Genomic DNA, 24,654 nt, shown 5'->3' on the forward strand with positions numbered 1-24,654 from the left:
AGCTCTCGAAAATCGTCATTACGCTCTATTAAAAGGTGGGGCTTCACATCTTCTAGGATGAATTCATTGTTATCTAGCAAACTCGGTTCATCGGAATAGCTACTATGATTTGAGCTATCATTACCACTGTTATTCGAATCATTTGGAAAGAATATAGATCAATCTACATTTCTACTACTCGACATTGAATATGTTGTAGTTTAATAAAAAAATGAAAGGCTACTTATATATTTGCAAAACCCCGAGTACCCTTGGGGTCCTCCTTATGACCCTACCTACTTACTTTATTATAAAAAATTGATAATAGGATCACAGGGATTCATCTTCATCAGACATCTCACGGTCCGAATCTCACTTGGATCTGAATCTGACGTAACCTTGTTGACCATATTCTACCCTGAGGCAACATATTTTCATCCGATTGTTCTCTTCGCGAAAACGGTTAAGAGCAAAATGGAACTCTTGTGGTGTACTACGAGGCATTGACGTAGCACGACTTTTTGGACGTTTGAGTCTCAGTGCCCTCAAGTTTTGTTCTAGCATTTCAACCTCCCTAACACGCCAATTCCGCTCATTTCTCATTGTATTATTGTATTCTTGATTGTATATGTTGTTCGGGTTATTTGAGTAATAAAAATCATGCTCATCTAGTTCCTATGTCCTACCTATTGCTTCGAATATGTTTGCTTGGGTAAAACATGTAATAGAGCAATATCAGAAAATTGGTTCAAAAATGTCATAATAACTTATTTTAATGTGAATGCTAGTTGTTCGTCATTCATGATATATACTACTTCTTGATGTGACAACACCATGCTCAAATTCAGACGCTTTATATGACACACCTATATTGCGCAACATTTATATGCGCAAAATATTGAGTTTTCACATACTTGATATGACAACACCATGCTCAATTTCAGACGCTTCATGACATAATTATTTGCGCAACATTTATATGCGCAAAATATTGAGTTCATACTTGATGTGACAACACCATGCTCAATTTCAGACGCTTTATATGACACACTTATATTGCGCAACATTTATATGCGCAAAATATTGAGTTTTTGACATACTTGATGTGACAACACTATGCTCAATTTCAGACGCTTATATTGCGCAACATTTATATGCGCAAACTATTGAGTTTTGACATTTGATGTGACAACACCATGCACAATTTCAGACGCTTTATATGACACACTTATATTGCGCAAAATATTGAGTTTTCACATACTTGATGTGACAACATTATGCTCAATTTCAGACGCTTCACATGACATACTTATATTGTGCAACATTTATATGCGCAAAATATTGAGTTTTCACATACTTGATGTGACACCATGCTTAATTTCAAACGCTTTCAAACGCTCAAGTTTTTTCTATTTAATATTAATTTTGGATGGCCGAAATCCCAATTCACCAACAAGGACCGATGAACGAAAGTCCAATTCAGTGGCATTCTGACATGATTTCATATCTTGACAATCTTCAAGGTCATCCTGATGCCTTCGTCTACACCAGAGAAAATGATCCAATTCGCCATAAAATGTGAAAAGAACCAGTCGATCTTGTAAATAATGTTGTTCACATTGCAAAAGGCGTGATGTTCGAATCCAAAAAGACATTGCAAAGGACCGTCAAAATTTATAGCTACCAGGGAATGAGGGAGTTTAAGGTTGATGATTCAACCCGAAAGTTATTCAGACTGGTTTGCAGATGACAATATCAAGGTTGTCAATGGATGCTTCATGGTATTCTTAAGCATGATAGTCTGTGGATTATCATAAAATTCTACCCACGTCACACTTGTGCTATAGGAGAGAATCAAGCAGATCATTTTAATCTAGATGCAAAAATGATTGCTCAAGTGGTACTTGTCCACGTTGCCGAAACCCCAAGGTAAGCTATCCGACCAAGTTCATTATAATTTTGACATCAATTAAATTATCATATCATTGCTAAATGTTGTTTGTTTAAACATATCCTTATCCCATCAAAGATTGCATTAGAAACGTCAACGAAACATATCGTAAAACGATAGGCAAGAGAAAGGGATATCTCGGGCGTAGGCGGGCTTTTGAGATGATTTATGGTACATGGGAGGGCTCTTTCCAGCAGTTGCCGAGGTATATGGCAGTTGTACAGAAATTCAATCCTAGTACTGTTGTACATTGGAAGCTCGTTGCCGGTAATATCTTCAATTTTGTGTTTTGGACATTCAAATCATGCATTGATGGTTTTGCTCATCGCCGACCAATCATATCCATAAATGGTACGCATGTGTACAAGATATACGACATCAAGCTACTGATTACAGTAGGGATGGATGCCAATGAGTCGATATTCCCTCTTGCTTTCGCTATTGCCGCTAACGAGAGCAACGAGACAGAGAGGATGTTTTTGACACATTTGAGGCAATATGTTATTAAGGATCATATGGGCATATGCGTGCTATCTTATCGACATCATGGTATATTAAGCAATATGTTTAATTTGACGGAGTGGCAGCCTCACTTTGCTTACCATCGCTTTTGTTTAAGGCACATAAAGACAAATTTCCAAACAAAATTTAAAAACAACACACTAAACAAACTAATGTGGGCGGCTGCAACGGAATATCAAGAAAAAAAGTTTCTTATGCGGATAGAGGTGATCAAGGCAGTGAGTCCAATAGTATATAATTGGTTGAAGGATATCGAGGTTGAGAAATGGACATTACATGCGGATGGAGGTAGGAGAATGGGGGATGCTAACAACAAACAGCTCGGAGTCATTCAAGGTTTGATAAAATTTGCTCAAGGACTGCCCGTTACTACAAGGGTGAGAATGACGTTCAAGCAAGTTGTGAAGCGGTTTTCCACTATAACAAGACATGCCAAAGCCATATTAGCAGATGGTGGGAAATTGATACCAAAACATGCACAAATGTTCGAGCATCATAGGAAAATATGTGAGCTACACGGGATGGAAGAGTATAACTATGCTGAACGTGTGTATGAAGTCCGGACAGGTCATTACCAAGGACAGGGAGGAAACCTCCATACCGTTTATGAGAGAACGAGAACGTGTAGTTATGGTAAGGGGCAATCATGCCACATGTCGTGTTCTCATGCCATCAATTGTTTCGAGGCAATGGGAAAAACGGTATTGATAAAAGCTATGCGTCCACCAAACACAATATGAAGAGACCTAGTTGAGTACTAGTTCCCTTATGTAATGCAATAAGTACAGAAGACAAGATTTTACCGTGAAAAACTCTTTGCTCAAGGGATTAAAAAACACGACTTACACCAGTTGTTGACACCTAATTTTCACCTCATAAGATACGTGTTTTAATATTTTAAATTTCCCAAGTCAAAGACAGAGTGAGGGTGCATCCTTAAAAATTAAAATTCCAAAAATCCCGAGAAAACTATTTCATAAAAATTGACAATTACAAGAAAATTACGAGTTATTTACTTTCACAAATGTAATTTGAAAAGGAGATAAATATCTTGCTCCGTCTAACTCGGAAAAATTGTTAATTAAGACTACGTATGAATTACGGCTCATTTTGACCGCATTTTAACATTTTTAAAATATTGCTCGAAACTATGTCAATATTAGACTCGTTTTGAAGCTCGTGTCTTAACTTTACGAATTTTAATTTTTATTTAGCATAAATAATTAATATATTTAGCTATATATACATTTATAATATATAGTCTATTAAACAAGGAGGGGGGGGGGGGGGGGGGGGCTAATTTAAATGTTTGTAAAACTTTTGGGGGGGGGGTTCTTTTTACCACCCCGACCCTTCCACCTCTTTGAGAGGCGATTTCAGGCGAATTAAGGTTCCGTCATTGGCGGTCAACCCACAGCGATCCACGACCTTTTTGGCCAGTTTTTGTGGGGTTTTGTTCCTTATCATGAGTTCTAGTAATCTCCAGGTTCAATTTCGTTCAAATTTTATTTTTTATACCAAATCGAATAGCGTTAAGGTTTGTTACTCTAGATTTCTTTGTGTTACAATTGTAATGGGAAGGGCCTTGAGCCCTTTGCCATATTGTGCACCATAAACACTCAATGAAGGAACCTAAGGGAAAACTTCCTAAATAGATTCGTAGTTGGGTACGAATTTGGGAGATTTTATCGTGTTTTGTACTATTGTACCGTTATGAGGTGGTAATTTTGTTTGATTGATGACGAGGCATACTATCCTAATATTTTCTGATTTTATTTACATTTTTCGGGTACTATTAGTTAGATTCTTAGTTGTATTATGTGATTTGTGTGAAAATTTTGTGGGATAAGGTACAATGGTTACAAATTTGCTGAAAATCTGTTTGTCCTTAACTGAAATTCGAATTTGTTTTGTGGAATTGGGGAGAAATCTGATTTTTGGTCTTTTTTGTCCATAGGGTTGAGATTATCATTCTATAAATAGAACATGCTTGTGACATTTTAAGGGGTCTGATTTTTTATCCAAAATTCTCTCATGAACAACTAGGGTTCGATTGTTACATTGATCTTCCCATCCCACTGTTATATTACTGCTATTACCTAAAAACAAATCTACTATTATTACACTATTACATTAATATTATAGCAAAAATACTATTACTACGTTGAAAAATTCAAGAACAAACGGCTGTTTAAAAGGTTTTTAGTGTTGGAACTTGAAGGATGGTGACCTCAATCCCCCACCCCCCCCCCCCCCCCCCCCGATCTTTTGGTCGCCCCATAGAAAGGTAATACTCCTATTCCACCTTATTTACTCTACTTTAGCTTGTTTTTTATGTGTTGAAGCGTATGTTTAAAGTTTGAATCATGTTTGGTTATTTTCTATGTATAAACTGTTGAATAGCTTATTTATGTTAAGATGTTGTTATTATATAGGTTTAGTGTTGTTAGTTGATTTCGATGTTTGAAAATGGTCGGAATATGCAGAGAAGGGTCTGTTTTAGCTTGTGATTACTGTTACATTGAAATTTAAAGTATGAATATGACATGTGACTCTTGAGAGGTTCTGTGTTATGTTGAAGACTTTTTTTTTTTGAAGTGTGTTTTCCAGACTTTGCTACTGTTTTGTTAGTCTTTTAGCTTTTGTTTAAAGTTCTTGGTATGTGAAGGATAATCACCTTGGTTTTAAAACTGTGTTGGAACTAAAATGGACTGATTCCCTTTTGCTTGTTGTTGATAGTTGAAGTTAGGCTTAAACATGGCATGAGATGTTTTGAAAAGATTTAAGAGTCTTTAGGAAGCAACTGGATAAAATGATTTTCAAAATGTAGGTAGTCTGTGCCTGGGTCTGTTTGTGTATTTCTGTGAATCTCTTGTTGGTTTTAAGACTAAGGTTGGGAACTTGATGTATGTTTGATCTTAAAGTATCCTTTAAAGGCTGTTGCAAGCTTGAAAATGATTTAAAACCTGGAAATATGTCCTGTGTGATTCTGTGTTGTCATGTCTATTTTGAACTAGAAGAGATCTAAACCTCTGCTTGTCGTGTTCATGTAGAATCCATCTTCATAATTTGAGGTTGTTGCTTTCAATATTTGTCATATGAACTTGTAAAAATGGCCTTCAAACTCTTTTTAAAACTGGTATGTTGAAGACTTTTTCCTAAAAGCTGTTTGTTTGGACTTTGGAAGTTGATATGAGAACTTTGTTAGTCCTAAGAATCTCTAAAATGGACTTTAACTTCCTTGTTCTTGACTCTGTGACTTTTAAAAGATTTGGAAGAAAAATTTATTGTTTTATGGCTACTAGTTGTTTGGCTTGTACAGTGATTTGCCTTTTGAACCCTTTTGGCTATTTGAAATCTAAAAATGACTCCCTTGAACTTGCCTAGTTAGATTATGAGACTGTTAAGTTGGATACTTGTTTAAAGTAAGGGCTTAAAAGACTTGTAACTTGTCTTGTTAGTTTTTTAGAGAATCTAGATGTCTGAACATTGTGTGATTGTTGATCCTGTTCTTTCGGGGAACTTGTTAAGAGGAATAAGGAATAAGAGGTGTAAGAAAGTTGTTTTCTTGACTTGCAACTGGGATAATAGGGTCGGGGTGGCTACCATGTTGGTAGTTTTGACTTTCCTATGACTTATAGATCACTGTCCTGTCTTGTATTGGCTACTTGTTTGTAATGTTCATGTTGGTTTGTAACTTGCGACTTGTATTTTATACTTATATTGCTTACAGTTTGCTTGGTTCTCTTTGCCTAATATGATCACCTAATAGACTAAGTGTAGGGATTCTAACAACAACAACAACAACAACAACAACAACAACCCATTGAAATCGCACAACGTGGGGTCTAGGGAGGGTAGAGTGTACGCAGACCTTACTCCTACCAAGGTAGGACGACTGTTTCCGAAAGACCCTCGGCTCAATAAAAAAAGCATAAAAAGAGGTCAGATAAGGCTAAGAGATTCAAAGCGATATGGAAATGAAAGTGTAGGGATTCTAAACTAAGACTAAAGCTGCTTTAAAGGATTAAGCGTGATACTTACTTTTGTGATACACCTCCCTCCTGTCATTTGCTTGTGAAATCTGAGATTGCCTCATATGTATTCTTGTTCCCTATTTGCTTGTTTTGAAACTGAACCATGTCTGATACATTGTTAAAAAACCTAAGATAGTATCATATCCCTCTTTTAATATATTTGGAAACTCCGGAATTGCTGAGTGCTTTGTTTGAAATTCTCCCTTTGACTATGTTTGGGCTCAACTATACTTGATGAACCTACATACTTGTCCATTAGGTATTTGAACTTGCTTAAAGCTAAACTAGCCTGAAACGACTTAGAACCTTGTTGTTTGATTCGGTAACTTGCTTAAGTGAGAAATATGGATAAAACATGACCTCTATAAACTAATTTAGCTCCCTCTTGGTTTAAAATGAACTCTTTAGCTAGGCTAGTCCCTTATCTTTCCTTGTGTTGTCCATTGATTCTATTGAAAGCTAAGTAGGACCTAGTGTTGTGTGTTGCTGATCACTTATGCATCACCTTTTCTCCTGACTAATCTGATTGCTCTGCATTTCCTTTCTACTCATTACTGCTACTTTCTCCTAAGCCATCTTGACACTCATATGACCCTATAGCTTAAGCCACATTGCTTAAACTTGTTGGATGTCTGTAACACTTAGCTATTGTTTTTTTCTTGAATTGCTTGAGTCATGTCTTTAGCTACTTATTCTTAAGGATGGCTTTAGAGCTTCTAGTTTGAGTTAAAGTATTCTTTGAAGTCCTTCTGATATTGATTAAGATCACCGAATAGCATTAGTGAAATTCTGGAGACTTGTTTACCTTTAAAACTAACTAAAATTCTAGGATCAAGCTTAAAATTGAAGTGTTTGGAAGCTTTGGTGTAGCTGTGTCCCTGGGAATGAAATTTGATTAGGTCAGAGAAGTGTATATCAAGTATATGGAGGGTATGCAACAATGTTTTGCTCTCGTAGGCGTGTATATTTGAGGTATATCTTGTGTATAACATGGTTCTTACACTTAGTTGGAAATCTGGGAAAGTTGTAGTTTGGGCTTCAGATTCTGGGCTACATCTCTTCTGGTCCTTTATACCTCCTTACGTGTTACTGAACTCAGCTTTTGGATTATGCCTTAGGCCTTTCTTTTATGATATTATTTACAACTTTTGGTTATTAATATGGGCTTGGCCCAAGTCGATGTAATTAATTTTTTGGCTTTGTAATTTATTTAGTTCTTAACTATGTTGAGTAGTATACTAGTTCTTAACTATGTTGAGTAGTATACTAATATTGTGCATACCCGTTCGTATCCTTGTCCACCCAAACCCGTTGGCGGGTCCCAACGGGGCCCACTAGCGTATCTAGATCGAGTCTACCAACTTGGAGTAAAAACTGGAGCATACGTTTGGACCCGAGGAATACCCCAAATGCATAACACATTCTTATTGGCTTGGTTGACCCAGTTCCTTATCTCTTTACTTGCGAAGTTTATATTTCATATTTGAGCATCTATTTTATAAATTGGAACCCTTAAGGTTATCCCACATTTAAAGTTTCCTAAACTTGATTTTAAAACTGTACAAAACTTATTTTTGGAAACTTTAAATATAACTTGTGACATTAAATGGATTGATTTAGTATAATTTGGACTAAAAATGATCAATTCCATAAATTACGGGACTGATTTGAATATTTTTAAAACCTGTGGACTGATATAAACCTGTGGACTATGCGGACTGATTTAAAGACTTTATGGACTGTTTTGACCATCTTAAATAACTTGGACTATTTTGAACTAAAATTGGCTAAAAATCTAAAAATATAAAATATGGATAATAGTAGTATGCCAAAAATGATTTTATAAACTTAAAACTAAAAAACCTTTTTTCTAAACTCGGGTGGGCTTACGTAGTGTTCTACTTAGGTTAACGCCTTCGGATTTTAACCTAGATGTTCTAGTCCGAAACCCAAAACACCCAATTTTGGGCAAAAATTTACAACTTTTGTTTCTTGAAAGTGTAGTATTTTTACATGAATGACTAACCTTTTATTGCGGGAATCTAAAACAAAAAGTAGTTTTTATCAAAAAATAATTTATATTCACAAGGCATACTATTAGAACCTGTAGGTCAATCGTATTTTACGGATCCTTAATACCGCCGGGGGGGGGGGGGGGGGGGGCTAACACCTTCCCCGAGAGATCACCACAACCCTTACCCAAACTTTGGTACAAATTGGTTTCTTTTAAAACCCAACCGTTTTAAATGAACCCTTTCGAACTAGTTTTCCTAACTTACCTATAAGTTAGGTGGAGACTCTAAAAGTTACTGTCCATTTAGAGTACCATCTACATAGAAGTATATTTTTTTTCTTTTTTCCGGTACGATTGACAATCGTACTTCCCCGGGACACTGTCATTTTTAAATGAGGTAAGTGCAAATACGAATCGAAAAAAATACAACCCGCTACAAATGGCGACTCTACTGGGGACAATTTAAGGTTCTAACCATAAGGGTTCCAATAATTTGTGTGTTTTGTATGATATAAATTGTTTATGTGATACAAACTGCTTAAGTGTTTAAATTTTCGTAAAAACATAACTGTTATTTATGCATGCATACTCCGCCACTCCTGGCATTTATTTTACACTTTTTTTCAAGAGTGACGACGCGGGATGAGCTGCGGTCATACCCTCACTAAAAAAATGCTTTTGCTATAGTCTTTGGAGGTCTCTAAGGTCGAGTGGGCATGCAGTCATCCCACAGCCTTAGAGAGCCCACCCCCAGCTTGTCCGCTTGGGTAACATGTGTCATTTGCTTGAAAAACCACTCTAGAATAACTAGTGTAGAGAGAAACCAAATCCTTACTGATATAGCACATGTTGATCATATATCGGTTTGAGTATCTTAGACGTACCTGATTCGAACAAGATAGACACCTTATTGTGTTCAGACGGTGTAAAAACCTGAAGATATTGCATTCCACTACTTACTATTTAGAAGCATAATTGTGCCTTGTGTGAAATTATTGTTCTTAGAGGCGGGGAACTAACAAAGTTCTGTCTTGCAGATGTCTCCTAATGTGCAGTTTGATATGATTGTGGGTCCACCACCAGGTTTAGTGATGTGGTGAGAAGGTTTGACTAATGATCAGAAAAAAGAGATAAAGGGTTGCATAGGGCATCTACCTTTGTTGATGAATATGACTTGGGATTCGCGTTTGCTAGAGATTATTACTGGTTATTAGGATAATGACAGAATGGTGTTCAGATTTGGAGAAATAGAGATGACTCCCACTTTCAATGAGATTAGAGATGTCTTCAAAAGCGTAGGAAGAGCTAACAAGTCCAAAAAGAAGTTAGCTCAAAATATCTTCATCCCTTATAAACCTACCCCCAAAGAAATCAAAGACATGTTTGTTGTCAACAAAGCTGATTGGGCATAGGGACCCACTATAGCCTTTAGAAAGTTATATGGGAGGTATTTATCCAAAAAGGGGTATGACAACCACATTCTTGAGTTTTCTTCACTCCAGTCTTGGTAAGCTAACCAAACACTAGCCTTTATCACCTGTTTATTGGGAACTATGGTATTTCCACTAAATTTCTCCCTAGCTATCGACACTCGGGTTGTCTTTGTAGCCCATGCTGTTCTTAGGAGTTGTAATGAGTGGGCTTACCACATATTTTGACATTATCCCTATCATCCTGTTAGATATATACCAAGCTTTAGGAAAGTGTCGCAACCATTATTATTACTTCTAGGGTTGCAAAATTTTAGTCCAATGGTGGATATTAAACATTTAGATAGGAGTGGTTTATCTTCCCGTCGAGATCCGGCCCTGAGAAAGGATGATTTGGGAGTCACTGTTATGCCTGGTGGGGTTCAAAATAAAAAAGATGGGCTCACTTCTTTTCCAGACTAAGAGAAGAACATACTAGGTGGAGAGTAACAAATTTTCATTCCAAGACTGTTTGTGTTAAGAGTCGTAGGCGTCCCTATTTATCGCTTATGGGCATTAGAGGGATCAGACACGACGCACCATTGAGAGTACTTAGACAGTTTGGTATGAGACAGGTTATTCCAAATGTGAAAAATATGGGAGAGTTTGTACGATATTACGAAGAAGGTCATATTGAGGGTATAAAAGATGCCCAGAAAGATTGGAAGAATGTGATAAGGGAAGATAAGTTGGATAAGGATCAAACAAGCCAAGTCATGATGAAGACTATTATGAATGGCTTAGGGCTGAGCTAGCTGGTACTGCTACTGCTACTCCAGGACCGTATCTGTACAAATTTCCCATAGATAGGGAAACCGTGAATGCAATTCAGGTTAGAAGAATGAAATGACGGGTGGAAGGAAGAGAAGCGGATCATCAAGCAAAAACAGAATATGACCAAGAAATAATTAAGAGTTTAACAGACGAAGCGGATGCCTCATTGAAGAGCTTAGAATGGCTTGACACTTTTGTTAGAGGAGCCATAGATACAGGGACGTCGTTGACTGACGTTCAGAAGGGTCAGTGGATCGAAACCACATTGATGCCAGCCCATGTTGCCATTCAGACCGCCCTCCGAAGGGCCAAGAAGGCATGGACTGAGGGAGAGCAGGTTTCGATCCGAGGAGTGGACTTCTTTTGATGTTTTTCATTTATTTTGTTACATCCCGTGTTCTCATGTGTTGGAAAGCGGGTGAGTTAAATGACATTAGTAACGGACACGAGGTTATCCCCCAAGTTTATAAGTGGTTAATGTGATGGTACAGATGTATCGTAAGGATTAGAAGTTAAACAAATCGAACAAAATAAGTATCGTCAAGGTTCAAAATTTATTTGAATGGAATACGGTCCAAGCTATAATATCCCATATAATGGACCAGGGAATTGAACCGCCCAATATGAGAAAATTTACCCGAGCCCGGAGAATTCGATCATATTCAAGCATGCAAATTAAGAGCTCGATGTATAAAAGGATGAGGTCCCGAAATAATTTGGGACTTAACAAGTATGACAGCGGTGAATGGGAAAAATATTTGGTGTATGTATAAGGAGGCTATGAACTAGAGTTCTACCACATGATTATGATAATGAGTATATGATGTGTGTTGTAAGTGATCACTATTTAAGTGAATGGGGAGCAAGAAATTAATTACAAATCGTAGTGAGAGGCAAATGATTTAATTAGGAAACAAATGGGATAAGTATTAGGATTGCCGTGTCCACGTGGGACCATGGCATGTAAAGGGGGTTATATGACTAGTGCTATATAATGATCTGGTGGTTGACACCTTTTGGATAAGCATTTTTTTGGGTAATAAATGAAGTGGATGAGTGGGGTCCACCAATAGAGATATAACATGACATCATTCTTGGTGATCTCATACAATGAGCAGCCACGTTTTAGTGTAAATATATAAATAGATAGAGTCTATATATCTCTACTGACTCTTGGGATAACTCATTTTTTTTTAGGAAAGTATGTGTAGTATATTTTTTTTTTGGAGCAGCCATGTTATATATATTTTTGTGGAACAGCAATACGCACATAAGTATATGTATATACTTATATATATACAAGATTTTCTGGAGGAAAATTCATGCGGAAGAAAGTACGAAGAACTACATAAATGTAATGTCCACATCGATAACGTGATTCTAACGTTGGTTTCCTCCGGATCCTAGCAAATCGGAAAATTTCTTCGTAATGAAGTAAGGTGGAAGAAGATTGAATCTTGGCACTTAAGGTAAGAAATCCTCTCTTCTATATGTATTTGAGTTACCCAAGTCGTATCTACGTTGCTAGATGAAATAAATACGAACTTGCGAATAGAATTGTCATGTGATAGAGTTGGAGTGGTGGGCTGTTTTTCTTGTTGTAATTATATGATATAAAGCTGAGATTTGTGGTACATGATGCCCTTATCATATTGAGAATATTTTTAAGGTTAAGAATGAAACATACAAAAAGGTGCTATGGAGTATACGGATTCTAATTCGAGCTTGTCGCTCGTTATAAAGTATTATGAAGTTGTTATGGATATGCATGTTGTGGTTGAGATTTATTTGTTGTTGGGTTGTTGTGGTGATATACCGAATTGGGAGATACTAAAAATACAAGGGAGATGCTGCTCGTTTCGTTTTAGAATTAAGTTATGAATTGATATATACAATATACGTAAGCCTTCTTAAGTCATGTGCATATTATTACGATTATAGGTTTGGCATATTAATTATGGAAGTTCGTGGTTGGACTGAGTTTTTGAATGATGTGAGGTATGTAAAGCTAACCCTTCTTTCTTTTTGGCATGATCTTTATGAAACAAACAGACGACGTATATATGACTCCAAAGAAACTCTTATTCTTAGAGACACTAGGATGGCTAATGTTCTTGATTTCCAGAACCTATTTCATTATGTCTTGATACGTGTCTATGATTTCGGGCGTCCTATTTTGATATAATCCATAGTGACATTCGAAGGGTACTTGATATGATTATTGTCTTGATTTTCAAATGATAGTTCATTTTGATTAATCTATTGAGTCTCAGTTATGAATTAGTTTGCATATGGTTGCTCACTACTCTGCTCGTGCATGCCTCAATATATCTTTCACCGAGTCCCGGGCCGGGTATGTTTTCGTGCACAGTTTTACTGCATTGTTCACCGAGTCCCTCACTAGAGGGCCGGGTACAGTATATATATATATATATATATATATATATATGTGTGATTATGGCGCCAAGGATGGCATGTGATGACTTTATTCACCGAGTCCCATAATGGGCCGGGTATGATATATGATATTGATATGCATGATTTACATTTCATAAGGCCAGTGTATTAGTATTTTGAATGTCATACTTGTCTCCTGTGATCCCTACTTCAGTCATGATCCTCTTTATTGTATTTCATGCTTTATATACTCAGTACATATCTCGTACTGACCCTCTTTCTTCGGGGGGCTGTGTTTCATGCCCGCAGGTACAGATACTCGATTTGGCGATCCTCCAGCTTAGGATTTCCACTCAGCTGTCTTGAAGAGCTCTATTATCCCAGAGCCTAGAGTTTTGGTACAGATATTTGATGTATATATATGTTTGTCCAGGGGTACGGCGGGGCCCTGTCCCATCATATTTCACTATCGATACTCATAGAGGTCTGTAGACATATGTGTGGGTTGTGTATAAGTTTTGTTCAGCTGTGTCTATATGGCTTGCGTATCATATTGACATGTAGTGGCAGCCTTGTCGGCTTGCGTATCATATTATGTATTGGTTAGTTGTGACTCCTCAGGAGACAGGTTTATGATATGCGACGTTATGAATCTTTAGTTTCTTTCCTAAGTTCCATACAGTTCTTAATTTCAGTATGACTAGATCTAACAGGTACGTATAGGAAATTTTGTTAAACTATCTCAAGGTGTCCCGAGATAATTATAGGAATATGGCCGATCTTCGAAACTTGAGTAGCCTACACATTTCTGGCTTTGGGAATCAGGCCAATTGTAGTTCGACTCGATAGCCCGAAAAAGGAATATCCCTTTATGGGAATTCCTTTGGCTATTTCCGGTTGAAAATTCGAACCGGAGGCGATTTATAAAAAGGATTTATTCGTGTTGGTGCTTGAAGAGATTTTCCAATCTTTAGTGTAGAAAGCTTGACTCTCGTACACGGTTTCTAATAGGTTTCCTAAGAAAAGTTCCACGTATGCTCCGCATATTCTGAATCTAGCTTTTTGCTTCCGTCCTCAGTAGCTTCTAGCACGTATCCAAATGTCGAGTCCTGAGTGTTAGTTAATTGAAAATTTAATCTTAACGTAGTCATACCTGAGCAGCATTTTGCCATTTTGTTGATGTTGACTTGTCATCCTCCAATATTATGCCCGTCTTTTCACAAATGCTTGGTCGTTCTCTTTCTTCTTCTCTTGTAAGTGTATGCATTCGTGTATTTTTGAAAAATAAATTTTTGACTACTTCGGATAATGATCGCGACACTTTGGTCGGCTCTTTTCTTGTCATTTTTAGATGTTTTCATTTCTTAATGATAACTTCCATTGGGATCTGGGTCGGGCTATACTGCATTCTTGTGAAACCTTCACACCTCAGTCCGATTTTTGTTTTCATAAGCAGGATGCTATTAATGAAGACCATGTTTTCAAGTGCGGGGTTATTTTTGTTTCTCATGACAGCTGCTACTCCTGAAAATTTGGAATCACATCATTTTCATATATTGCGGTGACTATCGTAAATATGGTGTCGACTGCATCGTTATCCTCATACGAAATCTGCGGTATACTAGTTCGGGACTACATCACTTATAGTAAAAAATACCCAAATGCACATCAGAGTGTAGTATCATATTCCTTTCATGATAACCACTAACCTCTGTATCCAAAATTACAACATTTAATCAGAATATTCAAGTTAACGACTGCATACTCAAATGCGGGCCTTTTCTCATGACAACCGCTATCCTTGAACCAGAATTACATTAACTTGGGATAAACCGCAGTAGTGACCGCAAATCTTGATGTGGGAATCACATTCGTATTTCAACAATTGTGGACATCAACCTCGGAATTGTGCTACCTATTTTTGGCTATGTATGGACGAAGACTACAGCCCCTTCGGCATGAAGTCGTATCGCTCAAATCGTCGTTTTGAGGAATGAAGCTTACCTTGACGGCAAGACTGACACGCTCCTTTTTTGACTCCGGGGAAGAACACTCGCCCGTCGACAGGGTTCACATCTTCTAAAAGGACTAGACTCTTTCGTAGCGAATATGGCACTACAATGCCGATATCAACTCTTTGTCTTCAAATCATAGATTGTCAGGATGAAAACTGTAACCACCTTTTCGGGCCAGAATTAATTCATCTTTGCTGACATTCTATGTCGACGATCTTAAATTTGATGTCAGAATTATGTCACCTGATTCAGGCGAGGACTATGCTTACTAAATTTAAGACATCTAATCAGTCAATGTATCAAGGCAAGCCATGCAACGTCTAGGCCGAGGTCTCAATATCTTGATACAATACTGCTTAGTGGAGACCAGACTTCAGTAAATCATGATTATATCTTTTAGTAGTCTTAAAATTTTCTTTTATAAAAATCTTTGTGCACTGCAAAATGAACAAACTCGTCAGCGTAAAACAACTTTACTTAAGGAGAATTTCGTTACCCTTTTTTGTGGATACCCCTTATTATCCCTGTTTCGAACATATCTAGCAAACAAGTTAGTGTAAATATCCTTGCTTGTTTGTTCCTGCATCCACAGAAAAATTCGTGAGTTTCCTATATGGTCGACCGCTCTTCCAGCATGTGGATTTCTACCGTTCACACTTTGGCGGGAAAGAATGCTGGTTTTCCTTGAAACTATTTTGTTTTCGCAAAGAGGAAATTCTTTGGGCTATGATTTTTTTGAAAACATAGATATTTGTAGTAATAAATCTGTAGTGGTGGTATATATATATATATATATATATATATATATATATATATATATATATATATATATATATATATATTGAAAATGATATATTTTATACGCAGCCTTTTAATGTCATGACATTTATTACTCGAACAAAAATCCTCTATCACTTCTTCTTCGTCTTGCTCTTATCTTGTACTAAAATTTTAGAATCCCTTTCCAAAAATTTTCCCCAGTTTATATACATCTTTGTACAAAATCGGATTTCACCATGTCGAAAGAATTTTTGAGACCTTCTCAAAAATTCTGCCTCAGTGTAATGGTGTATTAGTTGATTCTGGATCTAATTGTGTCGAAGGAATTTTTGAGATCCTTCTCAAAACATTTGCACCAGTGTAGAAGTTCTAATCAGTTCGTTCCTTTGAACTTGTATATCAAAAGAATTTTTGAGGTCCTCTCAAAAATTCTGCCCTAGTTTGCATGTGGGGTTATTTTTTGTCTTTTTTTTGCCAAGGTATCTAGGTTTCTTAGGGTTTATTGGGAATTTTGTTTGGGATGACCGAGCTCGGAAGAGTGCCTACATATCCCGTTTCGGGAATTAGGTCGAAACGTAGTTCGGGGTAAATATATTGGAATTTTTTTTGTGAGACTGAACTCAAAGAGTGCCTACGTATCTCAAATGGGAATCAGGTCATAACGTAGTCCAGAATACATGATTTTGGATTTTTAGGTTAAAGCGAATGAGCTTGGAAAAGCGCCTACGTATTCCCTTATAAGTATAGGGAATCAGGTCCTCACGTAGTTCGTACATAAGATTTGGTTTTGGTTTTCTACTAAAAATGCAAAATTACAAGGAATGGAAATGCAATTACAAGCAAGTAAAACTAAAGCTACGAATCTCTGAAGTCGTTTTCTTTCTAAAATGTAGTATCTCTTGATGGGGTCTCAATTGATTGCTCTCATCCACACTTAACCATCCATTTCAGCGAGGATAACTGCTCCTCCGGATAATACTTTCCGCACCATATAGGACCCTTGCCAGTTTGGTGCAAACTTTCCTTTGTATTCTTCTTCATTTGGGAGTATCCGCTTGAGTACCGATTGCCCTATTTGAAAAAGTCTAGTTCTCATATGTTTGTTGAAAGCTCGCTCCATTCTTTGTTAATTCAGCTAACCGTGGCAAACGACAATCATCCTCTTTTCATCTATCAAAGCTAGTTGTTTATACCTCTTGCGAATCCATTCTGCATCGTCTAATTCAGCTTCTTGTATGATTTGAAGTGAAGGGATTTCTACTTCAACTGGTATCATCGCCTCAGTGCCATAGACCAGCAGGTATGGAGTTACTCCGGTTGAAGTTCTGGCGGTTGTGCGATATCCCAGTAATGCATATAGCAGTTGTTCATACCAGTCTTTATAGTTATCAATCATCTTTCTAAGGATCTTCTTGATGTTTTTGTTGGCAGCTTCCACAGCTCCATTCATTTGTGGTTGGTATGCGGTCGAATTTCGGTGAGTGATTTGGAATTGCGCACACATTTCTTTCATCAAGTGGCTGTTCAAATTAGCCCCATTGTCTGTTATGGTCAATTTTGGGATGCCGAATCGGCATATGATGTTTTTGTGCACAAAATCCGCTACTACCCTCTTGTTACTGATGCATAAGATGCCGCTTCCACCCACTTGGTGAAGGCGACCAAACTAAAGCGGTGCTTGTTTGATACAGTTGGCTCAATCGGTCCTATGACATCTATGCCCCAAGCAGCAAATGACCAAGGCGACGCCATAGCATTCAGTTTTGTTGGAGGGACCTTTAACAATTCTCCATGAATTTGACACTTGTGGCATTTTTGGGCGAATTTGCTATAATCATTCTCTATGTTCATCCAGTAATAACCTGTTCTTAAGATTTTCTTCACTAGTACGAACCCATTCATGTGAGACCCACAGATTCCAGCATGCACTTCTTCAATCAATCTTGTGGCTTCGACAAATTCAACACATCTAAGCAATCCCAAATCCGGAGTTCTTTTGTACAGAACATTCTTATTGACGAAAAAACCATTTGCTAACTTCCTGAAGGTCTTCTTCTGATTTATGGTGATTCCCTCAGGATATTCTCCTTTCTCCAAGTTCATTTTAATGTCGAGGTACTAAGGTTTTCCATCAATCTCTGCTTCTACAAAAGCACAGGGTGCTGAATTATGGATGTACCAACTGTCAGGGTGCTGAATCATGGATGCTATTGTCGCCAATGCATCAGCAAACTCATTTTGGGTTCTTGGTATATGTTTGAACTTGACTTCTTAGAATTGATCTGCCAGTCTTTGCACAAGTCCAACATGTGGTATGATCTTTTCATTCTTGGTGGCCCATTCTCCTCGAACCTGATGAATCAAAAATTTGAGTCACCAATTACCTGAAGATCTCGCACGTCCATGTCGAGGGCTAGACGAAGACCCATGATGCAAGCTTCTTATTCAACCATGTTGTTGGTACAATTGAAGTTTAACATAGCGGACACTAGATAATATTGGCCTGAGTCTGAAACCAAGACGGCTCCGATTCCTAACCCTTTAAAATTGACTGCTCCATCAAAGTATACTTTCCAGCCTAATTCATCTTCATTTTTTTCGCCCTCAATTGTCATCACTTCTTCATCCAGGAAGTAAGTCCACAAAGGTATGAGGTTGTCATCCACTGGACTTCCTGCTAGTAAATCTGCTAATGCTTGCCCCTTAACTGCTTTTTGTGCAACGTATTGGATGTCGAACTCACTCAATAGCATTTGCCATTTGGCTAGCTTCCCTATCGGCATAGGTTGGCGAAAGATATACCTTAGGGGGTCCATTCTTGAGATCAAATGAGTCGTGTATGCAGTCATATAATGTCTTAATTTCTGAGACACCTAAGTCAGAAAGCAAGACGTCTTTTCCACCAAGGAATATCTGGATTCACAAGGTGTGAAATTTTTACTGATGTAATAGATGGCTCTCTCTTTCTTGCCTGTTTCGTCATTTTGTGCCAACATACATCCAAAAACATTCTCTGATACTGACATATACAGTAGTAAAGGGCTTCCTAACCCTGGCGGGACCAAAACGGGTGGATTTGACAAGTATCTCTTGATTGTGTCGAAGGCTTTCTGACAATCTTCTGTCCATTTAGTCGGAGCATCTTTCTTGAGGAGTTTGAGAATTGGTTTTACAATTATTTTGGACTGAGCGATGAAGCGTCCATTATAATTCAACCTTCCTAAGAAACTCATGACCTCTTTCTTTGTCGTTGGTAGTGGGAGTTCTTGAATTGCTTTGATTTTTGTGGGATCTAACTCAATACCACGACGATTGGCTATGAATCCTAGAAACTTCCCAGGGGGCACTCCAAATGCGCATTTTGCAGGATTCACCTTCAAATCGTACTTGCAGAGCCTGTCGAAGAGTTTTTTGAAGTTCTCAAGATGATCCTCGCCCACTCGGGACTTGATGACGACGTCATCCACATATACCTTAATCTCTCTATGCATCATATCATGAAAGATGGCGGCCATCGCCCTCATGTAAGTAGCGCCGACATTCTTGAGCCCAAAAGGAATTACCCGATAATGATATACCCCCCAAGGTGTGATGAACGCCATCTTCTGAGCATCTTTCTTATCCATCAGTATTTGATGATAGCTCGCGTAACAATCCACAAAATATTGCACCTCATGTTTAGCGCAGTTGTCAATAAGTATGTGAATGTTTGGGAGTGGGAAATTATCCTTTGGGCTAGCAGGTTAAGATCACGATAGTCCACACAGATCCTTACTTTCCCATCCTTCTTTGGTACCGGGACTATGTTTGCTAACCATGTCGGGTATGGTGTCACTTCCGCCACCCCTGACTGAATCTATTTTTCTACTTCTTCTTTAATTTGGATGCTGAAATCAGACTTAGGCTGCCTGATTTTCTGTTTCACTGGCATGAATCCTTCTAGGATTGGCAACCTATGAGCGACAATGTCGGTACTTAAACCCGGCATATCGACGTATGACTAAGCGAAAACATCCTCATACTCTTTCAACAGAGTCTTCTTTCTCAATCTCTGTCAGATGTACACTTATTCTGCTTTCCCGAACCAATTCCTCATTTCCTAGATTAACTGCTTCTGTTTCTGTTTCCTCTAGATTTGGTGTCGATCTATTTTAATATTCCTCTTCGACGTCTATCAATCTTTCCGATTTAGTTATCTCTTCTTCTTGATCTTTGCTTTGTTCGTTGTTGTTTGTACTTGTTACGTAACATATCATGACATTATTTGTGGCTTCTTTACCATTACTGTAAAGAAAAATAACACGGTTATAAATCATGTAAAAGCAATTTTAATTATGTATTATATATATATTTATTTATATAGGTAAAGTAAAGCAATGTTTTCTTATTGCAAACTTTGAGGCGTTTTTCATTGAAATTTCAAAAGAGTGATACAAACTGTGGTCCTAACTCGGAGTGGAATATCAAGGCATTTCCATTATTAAAACAACACGTAATAAGGAAATGTAAAAGCATGAAAGGGCGATAAGTCGGGCTTCAAAGCCGACTTTTGCCCTTTTTTTGAAAGTGAGCATTCTTTCTACCGCAAGGTGAACGAGGTAGAAGTCCATCCACTTGACATTTTCCCTGGCTCAGCATGCCGAATCTCCAGTGCTTCAAAGCATTCTTCAATGATGGTCGTGCATTACTCTTCCCAAAACAACGTCTTTAAACCCTCTTCTGCATCTTCGCTGTTGTGACTCAATGGGCATGCTGTGAAGGATTGGTATAGATGAGGAAATGACTTTCTCATTTTAATAGGACCTCTTGGTCCAAGTTCTTCTTCTTCTTCTTCTGCCTTAGATGGCTCGTATTCTACCCCAAATCGATATTTCCCATTTTTTATATTCACCGGTTCTTTGATTCTTTGTAAGTTCCTTCCCAGACCATTCTTGGGCTCAAACCCACTTCTTATCATAGTCGTAGCAACCATTTTGTAGACCGGTGGCATAAGGATATCTTCATCATCTCCCTTGTGGTCTATCATGGCTAATTCAACGATGTGAAAAATCAGTACCAACTGGTGACCTCTCTATGATTGGTACTGAATTGTCTGGATAGTTGTGGATACTTCCTTTACCGTGAATCACGACTTCTTAATCATCCCATATAAATTTGAGAGACTGCTGCAATGAAGATGCCACGACCCCAGCGGCATGCAACCATCGTCATCCCAATAATAAGTTGTAGCTCGTTTTGATATCCATGCTAACGAACTCCACCACGAACTCTGCGAGACCCATTTGTATGTGTAGATCTATTTCTCCAATTGGGTCGCTAGTTGCGCTTTCATAAGGTTTTACATTTGTTCGACTCTGGCAGATTTTACCAATATCATATCTAAGATATTTCAAAGTCGTCACGGAGCATACATTCAACCCAGCTCCTCCATCCATCAGTGCTTGAGGGATAATCTTGTCGCGACATTTGACTGTTATGTGTAAGGACTTGTTATAGGTCTTACCCTCTCTTGGGTATTCGTCATCAGAAAATGATAGCCTATGCGCTCGTATAACATACCCTACAATCTCGGTCAATGTTTCACTTGTAGTACCGGTGGGTACTTGGACTTAATCCAAAGCTTTCATTAAGGCTAAGCGATGTTGAGACGGACTGAGTAATAATGAAATTACTGATATCCTGGCAGGAGTCTTATGCAAGTGTTCAACAATTGAATAATCCTTGACTAGCATTTGCTTCCAAAAGTTTTTAGCTTCGCTTTTAGTGATTGGCCTTTTCTGAGGATTTTCGAGACGTGGCGCTTCGAGTACAGGCTCTTTTGTAGCATAACACCTTCCAGAACTAGTCATACCCTAAACCACAGCGGTTATCTCTTTTCCTTTACTGACCATCGTTAGGTACGGTGGTTTGATTACAAAAGGTGCATTCTCAACTGGCCCTGATGTTTTGAGTACGAATGGCTCGTTCTAAATTCGAGCGACTGTTGAGAGATATTTGAGCGCGAAGGGCTCTTTCTTGGCTACAACATATGACTGGGATATCTCAGATTTCCTTGTTATGGGGCCTAACACCTCTTTTTGCTCTTGTAAGGACACCGAGGCGACAATGCTTTCCAATCCTTCAATATCTGGCCAAATGATCGCAGGGTTCTCTTCCCATTTATCACCTCTTTCTATCATGTGAATTTGATTCCCTCCATGCTTCAGGAGAGGATTTGTCTCCACATTTAGAGGTGTTGGCTCCAGGATAAGCTCATGATTGTCAATCATATCTTGTAGCTTGTGCCTTAAGTTTATGCAATATTCGGTAGTGTGGCCAACTTGGTTAGAATGATAGGCGCAAGTGAAGTCTAGCCTGTACCATCGATTCTTGGGGTTAGCAGGTTTTGGTGGAACAATGTTCATTTGACCGGCGTCCTTTAGTTTGGCAAACAGACTAGCCCTTGATTCTGGTAAAGGAGTGAATATTCTCAGAGGTTTCTTTTGGGGTGCCTCATAGTTTTCTAGTGGAGGTTGGTTTTGAAGAGTCTAATTTTGTAGAGCTTGGTTATTGGGTACTGGCATTCGATGATTTGGTCGTGAAGCTTGGTTGCTAGGTTGTGGTGTTTGGTAATTTGGTTGTGTAGCTTGGTATCCAGGTTATGCATAGCACACAAACATTGGGCTATATTGAGGTGAAGTAGTTATATAGTCGGTTGGTGGAGGCAATTAGTAGTTGTCTTGATTTTTATGGGTTATCTCTTTTCTTGGCTTTTTGGGCTAGTAGCTCTAGAAACATAAGATATATCTTCCTTCTTCTTTTTTCCCCTCGTGGCGCCAAACACACCTGCTCTATTTAATACACTGACAATCCTGCCAGTCTTGAGACCATCTTCTATGTCTTCCCTAACGGCGACTAAATCTGCAAAGGAGCTCCTTTTCATAGTTATCATTTTGTCAAAACAATCGGCTTCTTGGTACCGTATGAATGCAACTACCAGCTCAGCTTCAGTCATAGGTGGTTGCATACGCGCCGCCTCGTCTCTCCATCGATTGGCATATTCTCTGTAGGTTTCGGTCGATTTATGATGAATTTTCTCCAACGAGAAGCGATCGGGCACGTTTTCCACATTGAAGCGGAATCTTTCTATGAATGAACTTACCATCTCTTCCCATATCTTCCATCGACTGATGTCTTGTGAGATAAATCACTTCATGGCTTTTCCTGACAGACTTCGATTGAATAATCTCATGAGCAAAGCTTCATTTCCACCATTTCCGACCAACTGGTCACAAGAAGCCCTTAAGTGGGCCCTGGGATTGCCCGATCCATTAAAATGGTCGAATTTGGGAATCTTAAAACCTTCTAGTAGACCCAAGTCTGGATGTATGCACAAATCAGAGTATCTTAGCCCCTCTTTCTTTTAAGAGCCATGTTTTAGTTCAGCAATTTTCTTCCCCATCTTATTCTCGATTTTGTCTATTCTAGTCTCAAAGAACAGTTCCATGTGCTCCAGTTCTAGAGAGGAGTCAATATAGGTGACATGGTCTTGAAAAGTAACATATGGTTACATGGGGTGGATTGTAGGAATTTCCGCTACCCGAGGGGCTTGATAAGGGTTTGTGTTATGAAATGTTGTAGCGTGAGTAGGTATTTGAAAAACTAGTGTTTCATGGGAGGAATCCCCCATATGGGTCGTGTTTCTGCGCAGTGGAGTTTGAAAAGTAGCCCCAGTCTGAGTTTGTGGGAAATGGTCAGGGATTGGTAAGTCCAAATTTAGGAAAATGGGTGCAGGCCTTCTAGCCTCAATATTACTAGCATTTTCTTTTTCATCCCTCAGGCGGGCTGCTTCTTCTGTAGCTTCAGCCAATTGCCTCATTAGCAGGTTAACGGCCTCATTAGCAGGTTAACGACCTCTTCTAAAGGCATTCCAGCTATGTCAGCTATTGGGGTACCCTCGACTAAAGCAGTTATGTTCTGGTTGTTATTTGGTGGTGGAGTCTCCGGCATGTTTTCCTCTTGTGGAGGGTTTAAGGACGCAACAACAGCTTTTGATCGAGTAACTGGTGCCAGTGAATCGATCCCTGTCTATAAGAGAAAACAACTCAATAGCTCCAAAGTTAGTGTTACATTTAAGAACGAAACACAAGATATCGCGTTGTTTGCAGTTTATAGCACATAGATTCACATATTTTATTTCAACTCTTGATTGATTTACATTCCAAGGGTACTTTGGTCTTTTTGTGTCCTTCGGAATATTGATTTTTGGTAAGTGGTCTTCGTGGTTGACCTGCTTCTACCCATTCTATACTAGGGGGAATTTTTAATTTTTATTATAAAAGGAACGAGTCTTAAATAGACTGCCTATGTATCCCGCCAAAGGGAAATCAGGTCCATCCATAGTTCAAGCATTACACAAAAAAAGGTTTTTTCCTATGCTACCCGAAACATAATTTTCTACCCTGACCAGGCCTTATGTAGGCTTCCCACGTATCCCCAACGAGACATCAAGTCGGCGTGGTTCCGTTTACATAAAAAGGGAAAGGGATATTCTATCTTATTGAAAGCAGTAAAGGGATACTTATGTTTTTCTACCCAACCATGCTAAGCAGGTCTTCATCGTCTTCTTCATCTTCATCTTCTAACCTTGTCTCCCTGCGAAAATCCAAAAATGGCCTTCATTCATGAGGTGTTCCAATTTAAGCTTGAAATCCAGACATTCCTCAATGTCGTGGAC

The 24,654-nt window shown here is 38.4% G+C and overlaps 1 protein-coding gene across 1 annotated transcript; it reads right to left on the bottom strand.

Moving 5' to 3' along the window:
- Nucleotides 1-16,872: 16,872 nt before the first annotated feature.
- Nucleotides 16,873-17,334, bottom strand: LOC132601290 (uncharacterized). The gene is made up of 2 exons (XM_060314390.1): nucleotides 17,079-17,334; nucleotides 16,873-17,009 (listed from the first exon to the last, which is right to left on the bottom strand). Exons 1-2 carry the CDS (start codon nucleotides 17,332-17,334, stop codon nucleotides 16,873-16,875), a joined length of 393 nt encoding a protein of 130 aa, XP_060170373.1.
- Nucleotides 17,335-24,654: the final 7,320 nt, after the last annotated feature.

Source organism: Lycium barbarum, chromosome 7, assembly GCF_019175385.1.
Source record: "Lycium barbarum isolate Lr01 chromosome 7, ASM1917538v2, whole genome shotgun sequence".
Taxonomy (NCBI): domain Eukaryota; kingdom Viridiplantae; phylum Streptophyta; class Magnoliopsida; order Solanales; family Solanaceae; genus Lycium; species Lycium barbarum.

Coding starts and splice junctions, on each gene's coding strand:
- LOC132601290 (XM_060314390.1), bottom strand. CDS start 17,334: ATGATTGATAACTATAAAGACTGGTATGAACAACTGCTATATGCATTA. Junction 17,010..17,078: donor GATGATTGTCGTTTGCCACG/GTTAGCTGAATT, acceptor TTTTTCAAATAG/GGCAATCGGTACTCAAGCGG.